This window comes from Fringilla coelebs (assembly GCF_963513975.1).
Source record: "Fringilla coelebs genome assembly, chromosome: 17".
NCBI lineage: Eukaryota > Metazoa > Chordata > Aves > Passeriformes > Fringillidae > Fringilla > Fringilla coelebs.
Genome location: NC_140043.1, coordinates 14046887 through 14069261, shown reverse-complemented (window position 1 = coordinate 14069261; position 22375 = coordinate 14046887). Strand labels below are relative to the sequence as shown.

General features: G+C 52.2%; 2 protein-coding genes across 3 annotated transcripts; both read left to right on the top strand.

The window, feature by feature from the left end:
- The first annotated feature begins 358 nt into the window (after positions 1-358).
- On the top strand, positions 359-16686 carry DHX37 (DEAH-box helicase 37). The gene is made up of 27 exons (XM_084217308.1): positions 359-561; positions 1368-1537; positions 2480-2592; positions 3137-3464; positions 4026-4174; positions 4453-4545; positions 4645-4741; positions 5095-5208; positions 6053-6154; positions 6598-6712; positions 6814-6909; positions 7189-7265; positions 7837-7975; positions 8217-8293; positions 9247-9479; positions 10498-10609; positions 11197-11303; positions 11629-11817; positions 11908-12032; positions 12769-12885; positions 12996-13168; positions 13561-13675; positions 14060-14197; positions 14864-14958; positions 15422-15495; positions 15748-15845; positions 16341-16686. Exons 1-27 carry the CDS (start codon positions 462-464, stop codon positions 16421-16423), a joined length of 3429 nt encoding a protein of 1142 aa, XP_084073434.1. The 5' UTR covers positions 359-461; the 3' UTR covers positions 16424-16686.
- A 3957-nt stretch (positions 16687-20643) lies between these two features.
- Positions 20644-21993, top strand: UBB (ubiquitin B). 2 transcript variants are annotated; one of them, XM_084216928.1, is made up of 2 exons: positions 20644-20786; positions 21198-21993. In XM_084216928.1, the coding sequence occupies exon 2, from the start codon at positions 21204-21206 to the stop codon at positions 21891-21893; it is 690 nt and encodes a 229-aa protein (XP_084073054.1). In that variant the 5' UTR covers positions 20644-20786; positions 21198-21203; the 3' UTR covers positions 21894-21993. The 2 variants fall into 2 exon arrangements, with proteins under 2 accessions (XP_084073054.1, XP_084073053.1); XM_084216927.1 differs by having other exon boundaries at positions 20668-20825; positions 21198-21992.
- Positions 21994-22375: the final 382 nt, after the last annotated feature.

The following is a 22375-nucleotide window of genomic DNA, read 5'->3' as shown; positions in this document are numbered from 1 at the left end:
GGGATCCATGGGATGGGGTGGGGTGGGATCCATGGGATGGGATGGGATGGGTAATATGGGATGGACTCGATGGGGTGGGGTGGAATGGGAGGGAAGGGGTGGGATGGGATCTATGGGGTGGATGGGGTGGGGTGGGGTGGGGCGGGGCGGGGTGGGGCGGGGCGGGGCGGTCCAGATCCCGTGGGGCCACCGCGCGCATGCTCCCGTCCGCTCCCTCCCCTTTCCCGCCTTTTCCCCTCCCCTTTCCCGCCCATTCCCTCCCCTTTTCCCGCCCATTCCCTCCCTTTTCCCGCCCATTCCCGCCCCATTCCCGCCTTTCTCGCGAGACCCCGCTGGCCCGGAAGTGGCGGCAGTGCGGGCCGCACGTGTGGCCGTGCCGGGTCGGGCCCTGCCGTACCGTACCGTACCGTACCGTACCGGGCCCTGCCGTGCCGTGCCGTGCCCCTGTCCCCGTCGCCGCCATGGGCCGAGCGCGCCGGCGGCACAACTGGAAGGCGCGGCAGGCGCAGGGCCCCGCGGAGCCGCCGGAGCTGCCGCCGGAGGTGCCGCTGGAGCTGGGAGGTGCGGCCGGGCCGGGCTGTGCTGTGCTCATGGGGTTCATACCCGGGCTGGAAGGGACCGCAGCTGCCGCCCTGCCTCTGCTGTGCTTTTGTGACATTTTTATCGGAAGCGTTGTTGTTGCTGTTAAACCCCCCGGGGACGCGGTGGGCTCTCCGTGCCTGCCTGTGGCTCTCGCCCGACGCTGGTGTCGGGCTCCAGGCTGGGCTCGGTGATCTCAGAGGGCTTTTCCAGCCGAATTCTTTCCCTGGTTCCGTGATCTCGGGTCAGCTCTGTTAGAGCAGCCTCCAGGGAGCTCAGGAGTTGTGCTTGGGTCCCTTCCGAATCACTCAGTGGTCCCATTATTTATTAAAGCAGCTACTAAACATATCTCTTATGTTAAACATTCGCTTTCTCGAACTTTTTTTTTTTTAATGGTGTTACTTTTAAAAAAATTACATTTGTTATTCTATTTTTATTACTCAGAATCTAGTAATGCAGTTTTTTAGTATTAAAATCCACTGGTGCCCGGGTGAAGCAGGATGCTGGGGAGTCACCCCAGGGGACACTGTGTCCTGACCCTGGGGGATTGAGTAAAAAGGCAAAAATTGCACAATATTGTTACATGAATCTTGGAGAATCGCCCTCAGGGCTATAGAAAGCTCAGGGTTATTGAATGCCCACTTTTGAGGTGTTTTGCCCTTGCTAAGGTTGCAGGATTTTCTTTGGCTGGGCATGAGGGTTGTGTTTGTTTGAAGCAGCTAAATCTGGCCTGGTGCTTGATAAGCCTGCTAAGCAGAGTGCTGAAAATAATCCAACCCTTCCTTCAGATGGAGCAACGCTGAAGGGAATTGACCAAAGCAATGCCCTGGTCCTGCCAGCAAAAAAAGCCAAGAAGAAAAAAGTCTCCTGTGCTGTGCAGCAGCAGAAGAAACCCCTGAGCAAGAAACAGAAGAAAAACCTGCAGAAGGTTTTGGAGCAGAAGGAGAAGAAAAAACAGGTATGCTGCTGTTTCTGACAACAGCAGCTGTGTGCCCTTCTCTTAAAATGAGGCTTTGGTGTTGGTGTGTGGGGAGGGTGGGTGATGGTGAGGATGGTGAGGGCTGTGAAATCTCAGGTGTGAGCTCTCAGGGGTGTGCAGGTGATGAGGGTGATGCTACAGCAGCATCAGCCCCCACTTTGCTGGGCATTGGGGCAGAGCTGCAGCACCCAGGGGGGTAAGGCACTCCCTGCCCTCTCAGAGCTGCAGGAGCACATCCCTTATGTGCAGGAACAGATCCCCTGTGCAGGAACACATCCTCTGTGAGCCTGGGTTCTGTTCTGCCCAAGTGCTGTGGAGTCTGTCACTGGCAGGCAGTGCTGGTTTTGCATTTTAAAAGCAGTCTGTGGAATGGGTGCTGTGAGCACCTGCAAACCCCTCTGCACCCCAGCATTCACCTGCCAGTGCTTCTGCAATGTTTGTGGTGTATTTGCAGTGTGGGAAATAAGAGCTTTTCTGTCTTTGTCAAACCTTTCCAGGCAAAGTTCCTGGTCCTGTCAGTGCCTGAGCAGTGGCTCTCACAGAGGAGCTCTGGTTTTGGAGGCAGTTTCACCCTGTGGCTGCCTGACCTCCTGCCATGCCGTGTCCCAGGGCAGGGATTTGAGGCTCCCCTTGCTCCAGGCCTCATCCCAGTGGTTCATTTCAATCTCTTTTCTTTGCTGCTGTTTCTAGGGTGCAGCTGAGCTGCTCACTGCTGTCATGTCAAGTCCCCATTTCTATTTTTGCTCTGGTACAGGGCTGAAATCTGCACCAGGGAGGACTGACCCTGGAGCAGCAGGAAGCTTTTCCAGCTGCACAGCAGGATTTGCCAGAGCACACCTTGGAATGCTCAAGTGCAAATCTTGCAATGAAATCCTTTCCTGCTCACAGCAAGCACTGATTTTTGTTGTTTTCCCCAAACAGAGAGCTGAATTGCTGAGCAAGCTGAACGAGGTCCAGGCTTCTGAGGCAGAAATGAAGCTCCTGTACACAACTTCCAAACTGGGGACTGGGGAGCGCATGTATCAGGCTAAAAGGTAAAGGGATTTTGCAACTGGTCACTGTGTTTGAACAGCAACATCCTGAACTTCCCCTTGGTTTTTTTTCTTCTTCTTGGTGCAAATGGGTTCTTCAGAATGGAAGGAGTTAAATCATTTGCTATTTTTATCTGGTAATGGGATAGTTATTTTCTTGTATGAGAGGATGTTAGTTAAAAGAACTTGGTCTTTCCTATGGGATGAGGAGGGTGACACAATCTGCAGGCTTTTAGCAATTGTGCTAAAGTACAAAATTGGTGAATAAACACTTATTTTCTTGGGCTGGAAGACATCTACTGATGTTGACCATAGCTGCTAGATTTATCAAAAGCTGCATTTGCAGATTAAACTACAAAGATACCTTCAGAAGAAATGGATAAATCCCAGGACAGGAAATGCTTACATACAAATGCATCCATCAAAGCCAAGGCTTTACCTGGCAGAGTTATGAAAACCTCCAGGAGAGGAGATCCTGGTTTTTGGGGAAGTCATGTCTGGTTTGAGGTGCCAGAACACAGTTCACAGGTGGATGTTTTGTTTCCAGGGTGACACAGGAGCCAAGGACTGATGTCCCTGAAAGGATCAGGAGCATCAGTGGTGCCAACAAGAGAAGGCACAGCTCAGGTTCAGAACCAGAGCCTGAGGAAGAGCCCAGCAGCTCTGAGGAGGAGGAGGAAGAGCAGAAAGCAGACACTGAGAAGTCCTCAGCCAGTGCTGGGAATGCTGCTGAAGAGGCAGAGGGAGGAGTGGGGAAGGCAGGGGCTGAGCAGCCTGCAGCTGCTCCCAGAGCCCCCGTGCCCCTGGCAGCTCCCAGCAAGGCTCCCTGCAAGCCTGCAGTGTTCATCCCTGTGGACAGGAGTCCTGAGATTCAGGTGAGGCTCTGTGAACAGCACAGTGCTTCTCAGAGGGGCTGGGGAGGATGGTGTGTTCCAGCAGCTGGGTGCACTCAGCTCTGCTCCAGCAGCAGGAAAACTCAGCTTATTTAGGGTGTTAGCATTTATCTTTAGTTTTACATCCAGAATCTATTCACAGTCCTTTGCTGGAAAGTCTTCTGAAGTCCCTCTGCTGTTTTGTCCCTTATGCTGGGTGGTTTTGTCCCATTTGTTGTAGGTAGGGCATTGTGCAGGAACAGGAAAAGCTTTGCATGGGCGTTAGCAGGTGAGGGAGTTGTGAAATGAGTTTTCCCTTGAAGGGCTGGATTAAGCAACCCAGGGCCTGCAATTCCCTCTGCTTGCTGGGAAGCTGCTCTGATGAGTCTGGTTCTCAGCCATGCTCGTGTGGTATGGACTGGTTTAGAGATTTCTGAGTCACGGGCTTGCAGAATTCCTTTTGTGGGTTTTATGGTTTGAGGAAAGTAACAGTTTTCAATCCTGAGGAAAACAAAAAAGGATGGAGAAACAATGCAACTAAAATACGTGTTTTATGCTGTTTAGGAGGCAAGACTAAAGCTTCCCATCCTTGCTGAAGAACAAGTGGTCATGGAAGCCATTAATGACAATCCCATCGTGATCATATGTGGAGAGACAGGAAGTGGCAAAACCACTCAAGTGCCTCAGTTCCTCTACGAAGCTGGATATGCCAGGTAGGAGTTGGATTGTATGTGCAGCAAATGGAATTGCAGAGACAGCATTTTGGGAAAAACCTGGCTGCAATCCACGCAGCTTCAGATCAGTACAGATACAACAGATGGGAATCCCAAAGCTCCCTGTCTGTGGTTTTATTCCACCTGTAACTTAGACTGAGCCTGTGTGACTGATGCCATTAATCTAGAGCCATCAGTGAGAGACCCTGTTGTCATTTTTGGAGCTGCTCCTCGTGTAATTAAAACAATTCCTCCTTTTCCTCTCCTCACCCCTTTAGTTCTGGCAGCATCATTGGGATCACGGAGCCTCGGCGCGTGGCCGCTGTGTCCATGTCCCAGAGGGTGGCCAAGGAGATGAACCTGTCACACAGGTGAGCCTCAGAAAGCCTTGGGACCTTGCTGGGAGGTGGCACTGAGGTGCTCTGTGGGTGACAAGGACTTTGTGCCTTTGCCTGGGTGTTTCCCCACAGAGTGGTTTCCTATCAAATCCGCTACGAGGGGAACGTGACGGATGAAACGCAGATCAAGTTCATGACAGACGGTGTGCTGCTCAAGGAGATTCAGAAGGTGACTTGCTGTCCTCAGGGTTATAAAAAGGGAATTTTTTTGTATAGCTGGGAAGAGAGGCCAATGTGGGCTTGTTGCCAGTCTTTCAAATCAGAATCCCTTTCAGCACCAGAGATTTATTTCATCTCTACCCTTGATATTCCTGCCCAAGCCCCTAAACATTAGGTTATGTTCCTGGGGAAAATGGGAGCAAGAAGAGGCTTGGGAACCAGGCTGCCTTGTGTAGGGTGAGTGCATGAAACTGAGTGAGAAACAGAGCTGGGGATGGGCTCAGTGCTTGTGTGGCTGTGGGCTGTCCTGACCCAGACATCCTTGCTGGGGCCTCCTGTGCTGAAATCCGTCTCTCCCCTCAGGACTTTCTGCTTTCCAAGTACAAAGTCATCATCATTGATGAAGCCCACGAGAGGAGCATGTACACAGACATCCTGATCGGCCTCTTGTCCCGCATCGTGCCCCTCCGTCACAAGGTGATGTGATCCCTCAGCTTTGGCTTTTCTGTGTTTCACATTCTGGGCTGCTTCAGTGGGTGGGGCTGGGCTCACATCAGGGGATGCTGAGCTCTGTGCACAGAGCAGGGAGACAAAACAATTCCTGCTCCAGCTGGGACCAAGGACAAATGACCCAAATCTCAGCCCCGGAGCACAAACCCCGTGGGCTGGAGAGAGGAAAACAAGGATGGGGCTGAAGCTGGGATGGGACAATGAACTGCAAGGTGCAAATGGAGCAGAATTTATCAAAGAGAAAGACCCTGTGACCAGTGGGGCATTTTGGGACCATTTTGGTTCATCTTGGGTTCAGTTTGGGACCATTTTGGTTCACCTTGGGTTCATTTTGGGACCATTTTGGTTCCTCTTGGGTGCAGCCCTGGCTGGGTTCTGGTGCTGCCCCAGGTGGGTCCATGGAGGAGATCCTTTGGATAAATCTCTGCTTTATTCTTCAGCTCTGCCCAGCCTCTGCTCCAGGGCAGCCTGCACAGGGCATCAGGAGGGGCAGGGCTCCTGCTCTGGACATGGATGTGCCAGGGAGGGGATGTTCCACATGAAGAGGCTCTGTGGTGGGGAATTCCAAGGAAATCTGACAGAAATAACACTCAGTTAACACATTTCTCTTTCTGTATGGTTGAAGAGGCACAGAGCCTGCACCCAGGGGGAAATGGCACAGCTCAGTACCAAGAGGTGACTGAGACTCAGAGTGCAGATAATTGAATTGCAGCAGCCTGGGGGAAAGCAGGGTGTTTATTGCTGCACTGGCCAGCAGCAGTGCTGGGGAGGAGCTGTTTGGGCAGGGGGTGACAGATCTGTGTCCCTGCAGAAGGGGCTGCCCCTGAAGCTGATCATCATGTCTGCGACTCTGCGTGTGGAGGATTTCACTGCCAACACCAGGCTGTTCTCTGTTACACCTCCTGTCATCCAGGTACTGTCCCCTCCCTGGCAGCTGAAACACAGCCAGGAGCACTCTAATCTTCCCAGCTGGTGCTGAAATATTTCAGATAACCGATTTAAAAACAGTCATTTTTGTTTAGGCTATTGTTTCTTTTGGGACTTGGTGTTTTTCTTTCCACCTTTTATCAGAAAACTGCCCTGGCAGAATCTGATTACCTTGAGAAACTCTTAAGGTGTGGTTCAGGGGAACTAGAAAGCCTCAATCTGAGTTGATGTGAAAAGGGGGGAAAGATTTGGTTTCTAGCATGGTTTTATGGTGGAGCAGACACCAGTAATTTCTGTGGATTTGGTGTTTTGTAGGGCACCAAACCCTAGAGGTGAACAGAAATACAAGGTGAGCTTTTCTGGCTGTAATGATTGTGCAAACAAACTCTTTATTTGTACAAATACCTTTATTTGGTGTTTGCTCTCCAGGTGGATGCAAGGCAGTTCCCTGTAACTGTTCATTTTAACAAGAAAACCCCCCTGGATGATTACAGTGGGGAGTGCTTCAGGAAGGTCTGTAAAATCCACCGGATGCTGCCTGCAGGTAAGAGACCTTCACTGCTGAGAGCCCCTCACATTGCTCATACTGAACATGTCCAGAGCTTGTTGTTGTTGTGTTTTTTCATTTTTTTTTTTCTCTTGCAGGTGGCATTTTGGTGTTTTTAACAGGCCAGGCAGAAGTTCACTCTCTGTGCAGAAGATTAAGGAAAGCATTCCCATACCAAAAAAACAACACTGCAGGTGATGCTGTAGAAACTGTTCAATTATCCCACTGAGAAGTGAGCTTGCTTTGCATCTAAAAATATGAACTTTTATTTTAAAACCACCCAAGACAAGGTTTGGGGTGTTAAATTTTGTGCTGGTTTGAGTTTGGGAAAAGATCCTTTCCAGTTCCCCTTTGCCTTTAGTTTGCTTCTTCCACGCCGTGCATCCAGAAGGGTGGGAGTGGGACCAGACTCCTCTACCTTTCCCAAGAGGAAGGCATGCTCAGCTGACAGCTGTGCCACTGCTGCTTTTCAGGGGGAGAGGCTGACAAAGAAGACTCAGTGGAAGAAATCAGGAAATTCAGGAACTCGAGGAAGCGGAGGAGAGTGCTGGTAATGTGTGAGACAGGGGGAGCAGGCAGCACTGCTGTGTGGCTCTGCCTCTCACCAGCCCTTCCACACCTGCCTGAGGCCCACAGGTGTGCCCTCAGTGCTGCAGAGTGCTGAAACTCTGGATGTCGTGGGCAGGAGATTAGTTTAGATTGAGTACTGACCACTAAAAGGTGAATGGAAGGAGCTCCAGACTTGCTGGCACTAGGGCTGCCCCTCATCTCACCATCTGTTGTCCAAAATTTGGATTGGGTTTGACAGATGAAATTCTAAGACTAGCCCATCTTGACAGAAACTTCTGAACATTTGTTAGACCTATCTGGATTATGAGGCCAGTTCTCTTCTTTCTAAGAGTGTTAAAATAAATGACAATATATAGAGGTGGAATGGAATTTGGCATTGTATGCTTTTGCAATGCCTCCAATTTAAAAACCATCTGATTTGCAAATACTTTATTTTGCACCTGAGAAGGCCTAAGAAATGTGAGTCTGTGGCTCAGCTTTGCTTCCAAAGCAATGAGAGTGCTGCTTGTGTCCCCCTCTTAATGTGCTGTTTTCATCTTTCTCTTTCTCAGTCACTGCCCAAAATTGATCTGAACAATTACTCCGTGTTACCACCGGATGAAGGAGATGAGGACAGAGACATTGACAGTGATGATGATGCTGCAGGCTCTGATCTGGACCTGGACTTAGGGGATGGAGACTCAGAAGAAGGTTTGGCACATGTGAAAGAAGGAATCCCTGTCTCCTGTCACCTGTGACAGGAGTGACTTGAGCTGTTTGTCCTGTGCTGAGCTGTGGCACCAGGCAAAGCTGCTCAGGTGTTCCAGTCCCAGTTACTGGTACCAGTTTGTACCAGTTGCTTTCCTGGTTTTAGAGAAGTGGTGTTTGTGCAGATGTTGCTGGGACTAAGCCTGGATGCTGGACTGAGCAGTGTTGGTTTGTTTCCCCACAGATGAGAAATCTGACTCATCCCTGCCCCTGTATGTGCTCCCACTCTATTCCTTGCTGGCACCAGAGAAGCAGGCAAAGGTAAAGGATTTATTGTCACAGTGAGCAGGAGATCCCACAGATAACAGTGATTGCTGTCTGAAGTCACAAGGGATAAAATTCCCATCTTGGACTATTCTGTCAGCTTGAATGGCCCAGTGGGCAGGGATGGGCTCGGGGCAGGCCTTGGGGTGTCCCTGATGTGCCACTTCAGCAGGGGGGGAGAGGTGATCAGCCCTGCAGGGTCCCTGAATCCATCCTGGCCCTGGGCACGTGGCAGCTTGAACAGATTGCCGTGTTCCCTGCCGTCTCTGGAGGCAGCAGCAGTGTCTGAACACAGCCCAGGGCTGCTGTGTGCCCCACCTGCAGCCCCTGGGGTCATTTCTGAGCCTTAACCCAGCTGGACAAAGAGCTCCAGAGCTGGGGACAGGGGGTTAGATCTCGGCTCTGCCTCCTGCATTCCCCTTGCAGTGCCAGGTGTGCTGCCATCCCTCTGCAGCCCATCCAAGACCACTCCCTGTCCCTTTCCCTGTCCCTTTCCCTGTCCCTTTCCTGTGGTGGTGTTTGTGGGTCCCCAGGACAAGGGAAGAGATGAGAATCTTGACTCCATGTTTCAGAAGGCTGATTTATTATTTTATGATATATGTTTATATTAAAAGAAAATTATATACTAAAACTATACTAAAGAAAAGAGAAAGGAGACCTCAGAAGGCTGGAAAAGGAAATGAATAATAAAATCTTGTGATTGCTCAGAGTCCTGACACAGCTGCACCTGTGATTTGTCATTAATTAAAAGCAACCCCATGAGACTGATCACAGATCCACCTGTTGCATTCCACAGCAGTTGAGAATCATTGTTTACACTTTGTTTCTGAGGCCTCTCAGCTTCTCAGGAGGAAAAATCCTAAGGAAAGGGTTTTTCATAAAATATGTTTGTGACACTTTCCTTGCCCCCTTTCCTGTCCCTCCCCTCCCATGCCCTCCTCTCTCCCCAGGTGTTCCGCCCTCCTCCTCCTGGCACCAGGCTGTGCGTGGTGGCCACCAACGTGGCTGAGACGTCCCTGACCATCCCTGGCATCAAGTACGTGGTGGACAGTGGCCGGGAGAAGCGGCGCTGCTACGACAGGATCACGGGGGTCTCGTCCTTCAGGGTCTCCTGGGTGTCCCAGGCCTCGGCTGACCAGCGCGCCGGCCGCGCCGGCCGCACCGAGCCCGGCCACTGCTACAGGTCAGCCCCACAGCACAGCACAGCGCCCTGCCTGCCAAAGCCAGGAGGTGCTGAGCAGGGAGCCTCCCCTGAAATGGGAAATGTAATCCCCTAACCCCCCATCCTTTCCAAATTGCTGTAAATTTTAAGTTAAGGGGCTCTCACGTGGTGGTGTTCGCAGGACGAGGGAGGAGAGGAGAATCTTCACTCCGTGTTTCAGAAGGCTGATTTATAGTTTCATTAATATTAAAATTGTATATTAGAACTATGAGGGAAGAGAGGAGAATCTTGACTCTGTGTTTCAGAAGGCTGATTTATTGTTTCATTAATATTAAAATTGTATATTAGAACTATACTAAAAGAGTAGAAGGAAAGGTTTCATCACAAGGCTTGCAAGGAAAAGAAAGGAATGGTAATAAAATCTTGTGAGTGACCAGAGAGTCTGAGACAGCTGGGCTGGGATTGGCCATTAATTAAAAACAACCACATGGGGCCAATCCCAGATCCACCTGTTGCATTCCACAGCAGCAGGTAATCATTGCTTACATTTAATTTCTGAGGCTTCTCAGGAGAAAAGATCCTAACAAAAGGATTTTTCATAAAATGTGTCTGTGACACTCTCAGGCAAAAAATATGGGAGCAGGGAATAACAGTTCTTTACAAGGGAAGAAAAGGAAAAGATAAACAATGCAGTAAACTAAAACAACACTGGCAGAGTCAGAACACAGCCTGACACCCTGGGGGTCAGGGTGTTGGTAGCAGTCCAGCTGCAGATGTGGCTGCAGTCCTCCTGTATTTCTCTTGCTGAAAACTCTGATTTTCATGGTCAGGTTAGATTTCACTATGGCCAGGTGGATTTAACTCTGAGCCAAGTTAACTTGTGAATAAGGCAAAAGCCCCAACCTGTAAATAATGATCTGATGATGTAAATACCATCCACAGCTACCTTTTTCTCTTTTTATTCCCTTGCTAATTTTTCCTGCATATCCTTGGAGTTAAAATTTCTTTTGACTATCTAATAACACTTCTGGTCCACTAGGTTATACTCTTCAGCAGTTTTCATGGACTTTGAGAAATTTTCTGCTCCAGAAATAACAAAGCGACCAGTAGAAGACCTGATTCTGCAAATGAAGGCATTAAATATAGAAAAGGTGAGTTGGAAAGGGCTTTGTACCACAGCACCCATTAAAGGGGTTGCCCTTAGGAGCCAGAAACAAACAGAAATGTATTTTATTGTCATTGCTTGAGGCTGTGCCTTGTGGCAGAAGGGCAGATGCTGGGAGTCCATTTTGGTTCTGCACATTGCAGAAGCTGCTCTGAATTCCACTAGGCCTGAACAGACTTGTTTGTTCAAGCTGTAAATGCTTTCTTATTTTCTTAGAGGTTAAAAAAAAAGCCCTGTCTAAGCAGGGTCTGTGTTTTGGAGATCCTGGAGCACTTTCAGAAGCTCAACATTTAAATCCAGACCTCCCAGCAGCCTGCCCTGGGCGGTGCCTGCAGTCTGTGGCAGCTGAGGGTGATTCTGCTGTTCCTGTTTCCTCCTGTTTTTGTTCCAAGCATTTCCTGCCATTATGTGTCCTTTCCTTTCACTCCTGGCAAACATCCTGAGGGGTTTTTTTGGTCCCACATAAGCAGAGGGGAGGATTTCACTCCCGTGCAGAGCTCCTTGCTGCGTTCACGGTTTCCCAGTGGGTGCTGTGTCAGTGTGGACTGAGGGGCTTTGCTCTTGTTTCCCTAGGTCATCAACTTCCCATTCCCAACCCCTCCTCCCACGGAAGCTCTGGCAGCAGCTGAGGAGCTGCTGATAGCCCTGGGTGCCCTCAAGGAGCCCCCCATGACAGGAAGGTAATGCACTGCTGCCCTGCACCCTGGGCTCTGCTGCCCTCCCACCTCACACCCAGGGATGTCCTTTGGCTCACAAACTGCCCCCAGCTCAGTCTCTGCTTCCCTCTGGTTGTTCCCTGGCCCTGCTGTGTCTGGGCAGGGAGACACTGTGCTGGAGCCCCAGCAGGGCTGGTGGGTGCTTGGGAGGAAGAGGAACCTTTCCCCCTGACCTTGGGGACCAGCCTGAGGAAACACCTCAGATGAATGGGGCTGCCAGAACGGGGAGCACAAACTTGTTCTAGTTCAGAGTCACCTCATGACACGAGCTCTCTGTCCCCTGGCCCAGGCTGAAGCAGCAGCTGGCAGCAAAGCTGAGCTGCCCCATCAGTGCCCTGGGCAGAGTGATGGCCACTTTCCCCGTGGCACCCCGCTACGCCAAGATGCTGGCCCTGAGCAGGCAGCACCAGTGCCTGCCCTACACCATCACCATCGTGTCTGCCATGACTGTCAGGGAGCTCTTTGAGGAGCTGGACAGGTGAGTGGCTGAGCCTGCCTGTGCCCCCTCACCCTGTGCCCTCTGCCTGCAGGCACAGCTCTCATGGGTGCTGCTCTGTGCTCCTTGCAGGCCTGCAGGCAGTGAGGAGGAGGCAGCCCAGCTGAAGGGGAGGAGAGCCAGGTTTGCACAGATGAAGAAGGTCTGGGCTGGGCAGGGGCCCATGCAGAAGTTGGGGGACCTCATGGTGATGTTAGGTACAGACCTGATTCCCTGTGCCATTCCCTTCTTGTGTGATGTTGGGTACAGAGATTCCCTGTGCCATTCCCTCTGTGTGATGTTAAGTACAGAGATTCCTTGTGCTGTGATGTTGGGTACAGATTCCCTGTGCCATTCCCCTTGTTCTGTTCTCCTGCTGTCACCTTGAGCCCTCAGCCAGAGCCTCCCCTGTGTGTTTTGAGTGATTGGCCAATCACTCAAAACAACTTCCACCTGTGTCCAATTAACAAATCACTTCAGGTAAACAATCTCCATAACACATTCCACATGTGCAATTTTACCTCCTGTGCTGTGCCCACACGTGGAATGTGTTTGGAGACTGTTTACCAACAGGTGAGTGTTCCATTGGTTTCATGTGAATTGTTTTGACTCATTGGCCAATCAAGGTCAAGCTGTGTCGAGGCTCTGGAGAGTCACAAGTTTTCATTAGTATCTTTTTGGCCTTCTGTAAGTATCCTTTCTGTATTCTTTAGTATAACATATATAACACATAAGGATAACATAACACATAACCATAACATAACACGACTATAACATAACATTTCTTTAAAATCTATTATCTTAAAATAATAACTCAGCCTTCTGAGAACACGGATTCAGATTCATCACTCCTCCCTTCATCGGGACACCCCCAAACACAATGGGAACCCTGAAATGGCACCTTGCCTGGGACAGTGCTGTGTCCTGGGAGCCCTGACCCCTGTGTCCCTCCAGGAGCAGTGGGGGCCTGTGAATACTCGGGGTGCACCCAGGAGTTCTGTGAGCAGAACGGGCTGAGGCACAAAGCCATGCTGGAGATCCGGCGCCTGCGAGGGCAGCTCACCACTGCAGGTGAGGGGCTGGGGGGAAATGCTGTGCTGGCTCTCTCCTGGGGGCTGGCACAGCCACACAGAGCTGATCCTTGTCCTGCTGCCCCTCCTCTCACCTGGCTTTGCCCGCAGTGAACTCGGTCTGCAGGGATGCTGGGCTCTACGTTGACCCGAAGATGAAGCCCCCCACGGAAGCTCAGGTCACCTACCTGAGGCAGATCGTGCTGGCAGGGCTGGGGGATCACCTGGCCAGGAGGGTTCAGGCAGAGGAGCTGCTGGATGACAAGTGGAAGAATGCCTACAAGGTGAGCAGCTGGTCTGGGCTCAGTTCCTCCTCCCTGCGGGGCAGAGGTGCTCCTGTGCCAGCCCACGTGTCTGGCTGGCTGCAGCACTGGGGATGCCTGTGCTGGCTTCCTGCAGTTCTCTCTGTGGAACTGAAGTTTGCAGCGTTGCCATCTCCTGGTGTTCACGTAGGAAATGTTGTAAAAGGGCTGAGAAGCACCATGAGTTCGTCTTGTGGAGTGCTTGGTGTCCCCAGGGAAGGTGAAGCAGAAGATGATGGGGTTATTAAAAACCACCACCACTTCAGGAACACTTACAAATGTACACCTGAGAGAGACTCAAGTGAGGTGCAGTGAGGAAATTGGATTGTCAGTAACTGCTCTTACTCTGCTTCAATCTTTGTGCCTCCTTTCAGACTGCACTCCTGGAGGACCCAGTGTTCATCCACCCCAGCTCAGTCCTCTTCAAGGAGCTGCCAGAGTTTGTGGTGTACCAGGAGATTGTTGAGACCACAAAGCTGTACATGAAAGGTGAGTGCTGTGGGTGAGCAACTCACAAATGCCTTGGCACAGTGTTTCCCCTTCTGCTGTGCTTACTCCTGGGACTTGGATCCTTAAGGCTTCCTAGGTCTGGATCAGGAGAATTGGCCTTTTTTTTTAAATTATTTATCTGGCAGAATTGGCTGGGGCAAATCTCAGCTGCTGAAATATCTGCTTTGCCCCAGCCCTGCCAACCACAGCTGCCTGCTGCTGATCCCTGAACAGATTTTTTACAACATAAAAAGTCTGAAAAAAAATGAGGCACAAGTGAATCTGCAGAGATGAGACCCTGACCGTGCCCTGTACCCCTGGGGCTGCCACTGAGCTGTGGCCCTTGGCAGCCAGCCTGCATGCAGGTGTGTTTTCCCTCCTCAGGTGTGTCTGCAGTGGAGCCCGAGTGGATCCCTGCCCTGCTGCCACCCTACTGCCACTTTGGGAAGCCTCTGGAGAGCCCCCCTCCCTCCTACTGCCCTGGCACGGGCCGGGTTCGCTGCCACAGACCCAGCGTCTTCTGTAAGTGCCCCCAGGAGCTGCTCCGAGCTCCTGCCTCCCCCAGGAAGGTCCAGAGAGGGGCTTTGAGCACCTCCAGGGGGTTGCAGCATTCAAACACTGGATTTCCCACCGAGATGGGCACCTCCATGGGGTTTATAGCATTTAAATATTGGAGTTCCCACCGAGATGGGCACATCCATAGGGGTTGTAGCATTCAAATATTGGATGTTCCACAGAGATGGGCACATCCACGGGGTTTGTAGCATTCAAATATTGGATTTCCCACCGAGATGGGCACCTCCACGGGGTTTGTAGCATTCAAATCCTGGATTTCCCACCAAGATGGGCACATCCGGGGGGTTTGTAGCACTTAAATATTGGATTTTCCACCGAGATTGGCATCTCCACAGGGTTTATACCATTCAAATATTGGATTTCCCACCGAGAGGGGCACCTCCACGGGGTTTGCAGCGTTTAAATACTGGATTTCCCACCGAGATGGGCACATCCATGGGGTTTATAGCATTTAAATATTGTATTTCCCCCCGAGATGGGTGCTGCGAGGGCTGGGTGGGGCTGGCCGTGCCCTCCCCACCTCTCCTGGCCCCTGTGCTGTCCCCCCTGCCTGGCAAGGTGCCCTCCTGGGGGAGCAGGGAGGGGACCTGGGCTGTTTGGTTTTGTTTGCAGACCGGGTGGGCTGGCAGCTCCCTGCTGTGGAAGTTGATTTTCCCGCGGGGATCGAGCGCTACAAACACTTTGCCAGGTTCCTGCTGGAAGGAAAGGTGAGTGTGCTCCCGCTGCACCATTTCCCTCAGGTTATCAGGAAGTTTTTAGCCCAGTTTTTTTGGAGGAGATGAACCTTGTGGCTTCATTTTTTGTGCCTCCCCGTTCCTCATCGCTTGCTGGTGGATGGAAGAGTTTGTTGTGGTTGATGAGGTGGGGAAGGGATCTTTAAAACACAGAAAAAGACACGAAAAATCAGTATTTCAGTGAAAGACTCCCCCAAATTTAAGTGCTGTTTTTGCAAAGTAAAAAAAGCTTATAGCCCATGTCTTTGTCCACCCTGAGACAGAAGAATTGTCCAAGAAGTCAGTCAGGACAAGATGATGGACACAGGGATAGGAGGGCATGATGATGGAGAATGTGACATGGAAATCTGTAGTAGCACAAGTTCATTACAGGTTGTTATCACACCACAATTAATTTACCTTATTAATTGTGTAATTGTTGTAACAAATCTTTCAGGTCATTAAAAAGCTGAGTTCTTACAGCCAGTGCCTGCTGTCCAGTCCCCTCATAATGCTGAAGACATGGTCCAAGTAAGTAAGTGGTTGAAAACAAACCTCAGCTCCTTTTCTCCACCAAGCACTCTTCACTTCCTTTCTAAATGTAAAAAAAATTCAGTGCTGAGAAGGGTGGTGGAGATTGTGATCTTGGGAAAATGATATTTTTCACCAGGAAGAGCTGTGTCCCAAGGGAGCTGGGGTGGTGAGGGCAGGGCAGGACACACAGCCTGCTGGGCTCTGCTGGGCTAATGAACGTTGTTTTATTGCTCCATGTCTCTGATTCAGACTTCAGCCCAGGACTGAAGCCCTCCTGCAGGCTCTAGTTAAAGAAAACTGTGATAATCGTGATGCTTTGGTGGCTGCATGGAAGAAAAATCCTAAATGTAAGTGTTCTGCTTGCCTAATTATCAGTCATGTCTGTGGGGTGCCTCGAGCACTATTGATTTATAATTTAAAAAAAATGGACTATTTAATTTGTTTATCTCCAAAAATTTCCTATTTTCTTACCAGAAGCAGTAGTGCCCTTGTGGAAAAATGACAGAAGGCACTTCAGAAACCAACATTTATTTGTATTCTAAATTTTTTTTTCCTGTAGTTGCAGCCACAGTTGAAATGTACAGACTCTGGTAGTTCTGTCCATGGATATATTGAATTTTTTTTCCCTGGTAAAATGGATTTTCTTCAATGTGGGGTGCCAGATGATAAGAATTCCTTCCCAGAAGCAGCAGCAGCAAGGTGCTGCAGTGCTGGCTCACAGATTGCTGTGGAGCTGCCCCTGTGCCTCCCCAGCAGTGCCTGCTGGTCCTGGCTCCCAGTGGGGCTGATCCCACCAGAGATTTTTCCAGCCAAACTCTGAACCTGCTCCTCTCCCCCTGCAGATCTGCTTGCAGCCTATTGCCAGTGGGTGCCCGAGGCCCTGCACCAGGAGCTCGCCCTGAAGTGGCCACCAGTGACCCTGTGACCCTTGGTGTTGATGGACTCCTTTGCTCCGAGGTGTTCTGAGAGCTTTCCAAGGCTTTCCTTGGAAATCTGACACACATGGACTCAGCAACTGTAGGAATGTCTTTTGTGTTCTGCTTTCCCAGAAGTCCTGCCAGCTGTTTGGCTGTTATTTCATAATATTAATGTTTGGATAATTTTATCCATTGTATTTTACAGATATTTTTTTTAACCTGAAGTTTCTCTTTGGACTATATTAGTCATATGAACTGTAATAAATATGTCAAGCTCTTGATCTGGATGGGAGAAATGTGTCAGACAGAACCTGGGCAGCAGCTCAGGACAGGAAGCACAAAAACGAGGAAATTTGTGGGTTGGGATGGGAATGGTTTAATTGGTGAAAGGAAGAAGCTTGAGTTCACCTTTCCCTCCACCTGATCCTTTTGAGCTTGGTAAACCCAGTGCTCTCACTGTGCTGATGGCTGCTGCTTGTGACACTGCTGCAGGAGAAAGTCTGGACAGGGACCCTCCTGTCCCTGTGTCCTGAAGGGAACTGGTGCAGCCCACCTGCCTGGATGTGTATCCATAATTCCCACATACATACTAAAAAGATGCTTCAGGGGCAAGGCCAAGACCCAAGCAAGCATCAAAAACATCCAAAGCTGAAAAAACAGCAACTTTCGATCTGCAGTCAGAAGGAAAGCAGCCCTTTGCTGTGTTTCCAGTCAAACACGGGGTTTTTGGGTTTTTTCAGCACCACTGGGTTTGGGATGTCCCCAAGCAAGACGGTGCTGGGGGCTCTTGGCAGGGCCCCTTTCTTCAGCAGGAATTGCAGCACAATTCTGCACACTCTGCTGCGGGGAGGGAAGAAAAGCAACGGGCAGTTACCGAGCTCTCTCGAAAATGGGGCGGGAAAAAGCAAAAACCACCGGCCTGCAGTGCTGGGGCAAAAAGTGGAGATGCCGGGGATTGAACCCGGGGCCTCATACATGCAAAGCATGCGCTCTACCACTGAGCTACATCCCCTCGATGGGTTCCTTGTTGCTCGCAGTTTATACAATCATAGTCCGAGCCGCAGGCCGGGCCCGGCGGTGACACCGCGCTGACAGCGCTGTCACCTCGCATCGCCCGAGCCCCGCGCTGCGCCCCGACTGCGGGAACGGAGCGGGACAGCGGCCGCTCCGCCTGGGGCGAGACTGTACCCTCATGGAGCGAGGCAAAAGGATGCTTACTGTACCCGTCCTCGTTAGTATAGTGGTGAGTATCCCCGCCTGTCACGCGGGAGACCGGGGTTCGATTCCCCGACGGGGAGGTACAATTACTTTTGGCCCCCGATGCCATTTTTTGTGGGTGGTCCTGCACGGGGTTTGTCTGTGACGCTGCCGTGGAACCCCCGCCGGAGAGGCGGGACAAAGCCGGCAGAGCCGCGTTTTGTGCCAGGGAAGGCGAGCGGAGTGTCCCGGAGTGCGTGTGGAACAACCCCGCCGCTGCCGGTACCTGGGGGCTCCCCGGGATCCTCGGAGTGGAAATGCCCGCGGGAAGGTGCGAATCGCCGGACGGCCCGGAACCGGGCGGCGGAACCCGCGCGGGAGGGCGGGCACCGGCTGGGCAGCGGCGCCGTGGGGCGCGGGGCGGGGTCGTATCCACGGCCAGCGAGGGCGCTCTCGCCCGCCGAAATAGCTCAGTTGGGAGAGCGTTAGACTGAAGATCTAAAGGTCCCTGGTTCGATCCCGGGTTTCGGCAGAAGCTTTTTAGGTTTTTCTTGTTTTTTTTTTTTTTTTCTCCTTACTGTCAAGACGGTTCCTTTTGCTGCCGAGCGGAGGGAGCAGAGGCTGCTGTCCCTGCGTCGGGTGGCTCAGCCGGTGCCATCGCAGGCACTCCCGCGCGCGGGACTTTTGTGTTGGGAGCCGCTTCCCGACGAGCGGCGGCGATGGAGCAGGTCCTGCGGCCACGGCTCGGGCATGACCTGACTTGCAAGGAACCATTCTCCATACCGTCCTCGTTAGTATAGTGGTGAGTATCCCCGCCTGTCACGCGGGAGACCGGGGTTCGATTCCCCGACGGGGAGGTTGGCAATGTTTTTTTTCCTTTAGTTGTTTTTTTCTTTCCGGACGGATTTATCTGATTTCCAATGTAGCAAAACCATTCAATTTTCTGCGTGCGAACCAGCACGTCCCTGTCTTTTTGAGGGCTGCCTGAGGGTCGCACCAGGCTCTGTACACAGCAGCGTCCGCAGCACCGCCGGGCGGAGGGGCTCGGTGCGGTCCCGTCCGCCCGTCCCCGCACCGGGGCCGGCTCACCGCGGACCTGACCGGTGGGCAGGGGCAGCAGCTCGGGCCGGGGGATGTAGCTCAGCGGTAGAGCGCATGCTTTGCATGTATGAGGTCCCGGGTTCAATCCCCGGCATCTCCACGTGGATGCTCCTTTTTCCCGCTTTTTGGTGATGTTTTATCCAGTCAAAGTCACCGCGTCCCGCTAAGCAGCAGCACACTGACAGACGACAGAGGGTGCGGCCGAAATGGGCCCACAGTGGCATGAAGTGTTGGTTTTTTGTGGTTTTTTTCCATTTGGTTCTCCACAGGCCTGTGCAAAGACACACGGCTGTTGGTGAATTATGAGACGCAGGAGGCACAAAAAGAAGGACAAAGCAGCAAACCCCGAAATGCAGGGGGACAGTCGCCACTCATGCCAGGCTGACACTGCCACACCCCAGAGCCTGGCAGAGGTGCAGCCCTGCAGCCACACAGAGCACAGGGGCTCTGCTCCACATTCCCGGAGCCAGAGGGGAAGGACAGAAGCCAGGAAACCACAGCTGGCTGCACTCCTGAACACTCAGGAGCTTCTCCTGGCTCTGCAAGGCCCGCTTGGGAAGAGCTCGCAAGGAAACAACCGCCCTGCTTCCATCTCCTCGGGCTCATGGAGAAACTCCGTGGGGCTGGGAAGGCTGGGAACTACGGCACAGCTGAGAGGTTTGGTCCAGAGAGAGCAAAGCCCACGCAGAGCCTGCAGGACACAGCTTTGATCCACACAGCTCAGTGCCAGCTGCTCCCTCTCGCCGCCTGGTTACCAGCAGCAGGAGCTGCCCGCTGACAAATGCAAAGTGACATTTCCTGCCGCGGTGGCTGGAAAGCTCCTTGTGCTGTTTATTTACTCATCTTACTTCCAGTTGTTATTTGGAGCCAGCGCTGGTAAGTGTGAAGATCCCTGTTGTAAATCGCTCCCTGGCAGCTGTTCTTATGGAATGTGCCCTGGATGTGAATGTAAGAGACAGTTTGCCGTAACAGGCATGCAGTAATGGACTTTTTGTCACAAAAGGCTTTCCCATGTGCCTTTTTGATGATTTTCTAACCTCCTAAGTGCTCACCTTCTAACTAAAAGAACAAGCTTAACATTATTAAGCTTACCATTATTATTCCCTTTCTGCTGAGGAAAGACCTAAACCTGCAAGGATTCTCCAGTTTTTGATGTTTATATACTCCCAAAGCACAGCATCAGCCACTGAGCACTGAGAAGTTACCAAAAGACTTCTGTGGGGTTTTTTTCCCATCTAAATGACCAGAGTGTTTGAGATTATTATCACTACAGCTGTGGTGAGTGTTAAAACAAACACAAAGCAGCAGAGGGCAAAGAACTCCTCAGAGCATTCCCCTCCATGTGTCAGGCAGACACAGGCACTTCTCCTCAAACCACAAAGCTTTTGCTCCTTTCCTGCTGGTGAGCAGCCTTGGGTGTTATCAGCGTCCCTTCCATTTTCCTTGGGAGCTGCCAAATGAAGGATTTTGTGGGCGAATCAAAGCAAATGGCACTGCCTGAATCTTGCAGACAAAGCTCCATGCTGTTCCCAGCTGTTGCCTGGAGTCGCTGTGCAGTTTGGGTTCTCTCACACAGAAATAACACTCGAGGCGTCTCTCGGGATAAAGCCACGAACTCCTTCCCTCAGGAACCCCCTCACGGTGTGGCCGCAAGCAGAGCCGACCCTCACCTTGCCCTAGCGGTGGAAGCCAAGGAGGTGTTTCTCAAGCAGGGGCGCAATTGCAGTGTTTAAACCCCTGAACACAATGAAACATTTTATGTTTTCTACTTTAACGCGCGGCTCTGTGTCCCATTGGGGGTCACTGAGACGGCCCAGCCGCGGCCCCGCTCCGGCGGCTCCAGGCCGGGTTTTCCCGCCGCTCGCCGTCCCGCGCGCGGCGGCCTCAGCGCACTCGCGCGAGGCGCCGATCCCTCCGCGCCGCCCGGCCGCGCTGCCCCCTCACCCACGCAGGGAAGCGGAGGCGCGCGGCGCGAGGAAAATAGTGCGCGGCGGAGTGATCCGAAGGCGGGGGCGGGGCGCCGGGGGCCATATAAGCACCTAGCGGAGGGATGCGTGGCGCAGTTGGCGCTGGGTGAGGTTTGTGGTGGCGGCTTGGCCGAGCGGCGCCGCGGTGAGAGCTCGGCGAGGGAGGGCCTAGATACGGGCTGGGCGTCCGGGCGGAAGGGAGGGGTGTGTGCGCTGAGGAGCTGCGGCTGGGGGCGATGGCGGACAGTGATGGCGGGGGGAGGGCTGGGACGTTGCTTTCCCCTTTAACGGCAGCACCGCGAGGCGGTGGCGGGCCCACTGGCAAAATGGCGGCCGCGCAGGCGCAGCGGTGCTTCAAGATGGTGGCGGGCGCGCGCCTCGGGCGGCAAGGGGAAGCGGGTAGAGACCCCGCCCCTCTATGGATGTAGGCGGGGCTTGCTTTGTGACGTCACGGACGGGGTGCAGCTTCGGGTACGGGGGGCAGTCGCTAAAGCACGGTGGGTTTTCCCTCTTCCAGGGAAAAATGCAGATCTTCGTCAAGACCCTGACTGGCAAGACCATCACCCTTGAGGTCGAGCCCAGTGACACCATTGAGAATGTCAAGGCCAAGATCCAGGACAAGGAAGGCATTCCTCCTGACCAGCAGAGGCTGATCTTTGCTGGCAAACAGCTGGAAGATGGCCGCACCCTCTCTGACTACAACATCCAGAAAGAATCCACTCTGCACTTGGTGCTGCGCCTGCGGGGTGGCATGCAGATCTTTGTCAAGACCCTGACTGGCAAGACCATCACCCTTGAGGTCGAGCCCAGTGACACCATTGAGAATGTCAAAGCCAAGATCCAGGACAAGGAAGGCATCCCTCCTGACCAGCAGAGGCTGATCTTCGCAGGCAAGCAGCTGGAAGATGGCCGCACCCTCTCTGACTACAACATCCAGAAGGAGTCTACCCTGCATCTCGTGCTGCGCCTCAGGGGTGGCATGCAGATCTTTGTCAAGACCCTGACTGGCAAGACCATCACTCTGGAAGTGGAGCCCAGTGACACCATTGAGAATGTCAAAGCCAAGATCCAAGACAAGGAAGGCATCCCTCCTGACCAGCAGAGGCTGATCTTTGCTGGCAAGCAGCTGGAAGATGGCCGCACCCTCTCTGACTACAACATCCAGAAGGAGTCAACTCTGCACCTTGTCCTGCGCCTGCGGGGTGGTAACTGAACCAGCAGGTTGTTGCTTCAAATAAAAGGTTCCCTGCACTTGTTCATTCCAATAAAGCTGTTGCATCTGTAAAAGTTTGTGTCCCATGTTACACGAACAGTCATTCATGACATTGCCCAACTCCAGGTCTCTAATAAACAATAATTAATAGCTTTCCACAGACAAAGGAGTTGCAAAACTGCCTTATGCAAGGCTTCCACATTCCTGGTGATTGTAGCTAATCCCTCAGCCGTGCTTTTCCTGGGGTTGTATAAGTGTTCTGATACCTGGCTGCAGCTCAGTGCCCGCCTGCAGATGTTGTGCAGCTGTGGTGTTGTGTAAGCAGGGATGTGCAACGGGGAACTGTGGATGCTCCCCAGTCAAAAGGCTTTGAGATAGCTCTGGGTTGCCCAGCAACTGCCCTTATTTTGGGATTAGTGGAGAAACAGCAGAAGGGGAATTCTGCAGCTCTGTCCTGGGCTGGGGTAACAGGATTTCACTGC

Excerpts from the sequence above, each read along its gene's own strand:
- DHX37 (XM_084217308.1), top strand. The coding sequence starts at position 462 with ATGGGCCGAGCGCGCCGGCGGCACAACTGGAAGGCGCGGCAGGCGCAG. Across the intron at positions 562-1,367 it reads GGTGCCGCTGGAGCTGGGAG|ATGGAGCAACGCTGAAGGGA; the intron begins GTGCGGCCGGGC and ends CCCTTCCTTCAG. Across the intron at positions 13,169-13,560 it reads AGTGGAAGAATGCCTACAAG|ACTGCACTCCTGGAGGACCC; the intron begins GTGAGCAGCTGG and ends GCCTCCTTTCAG.
- UBB (XM_084216928.1), top strand. The coding sequence starts at position 21,204 with ATGCAGATCTTCGTCAAGACCCTGACTGGCAAGACCATCACCCTTGAG.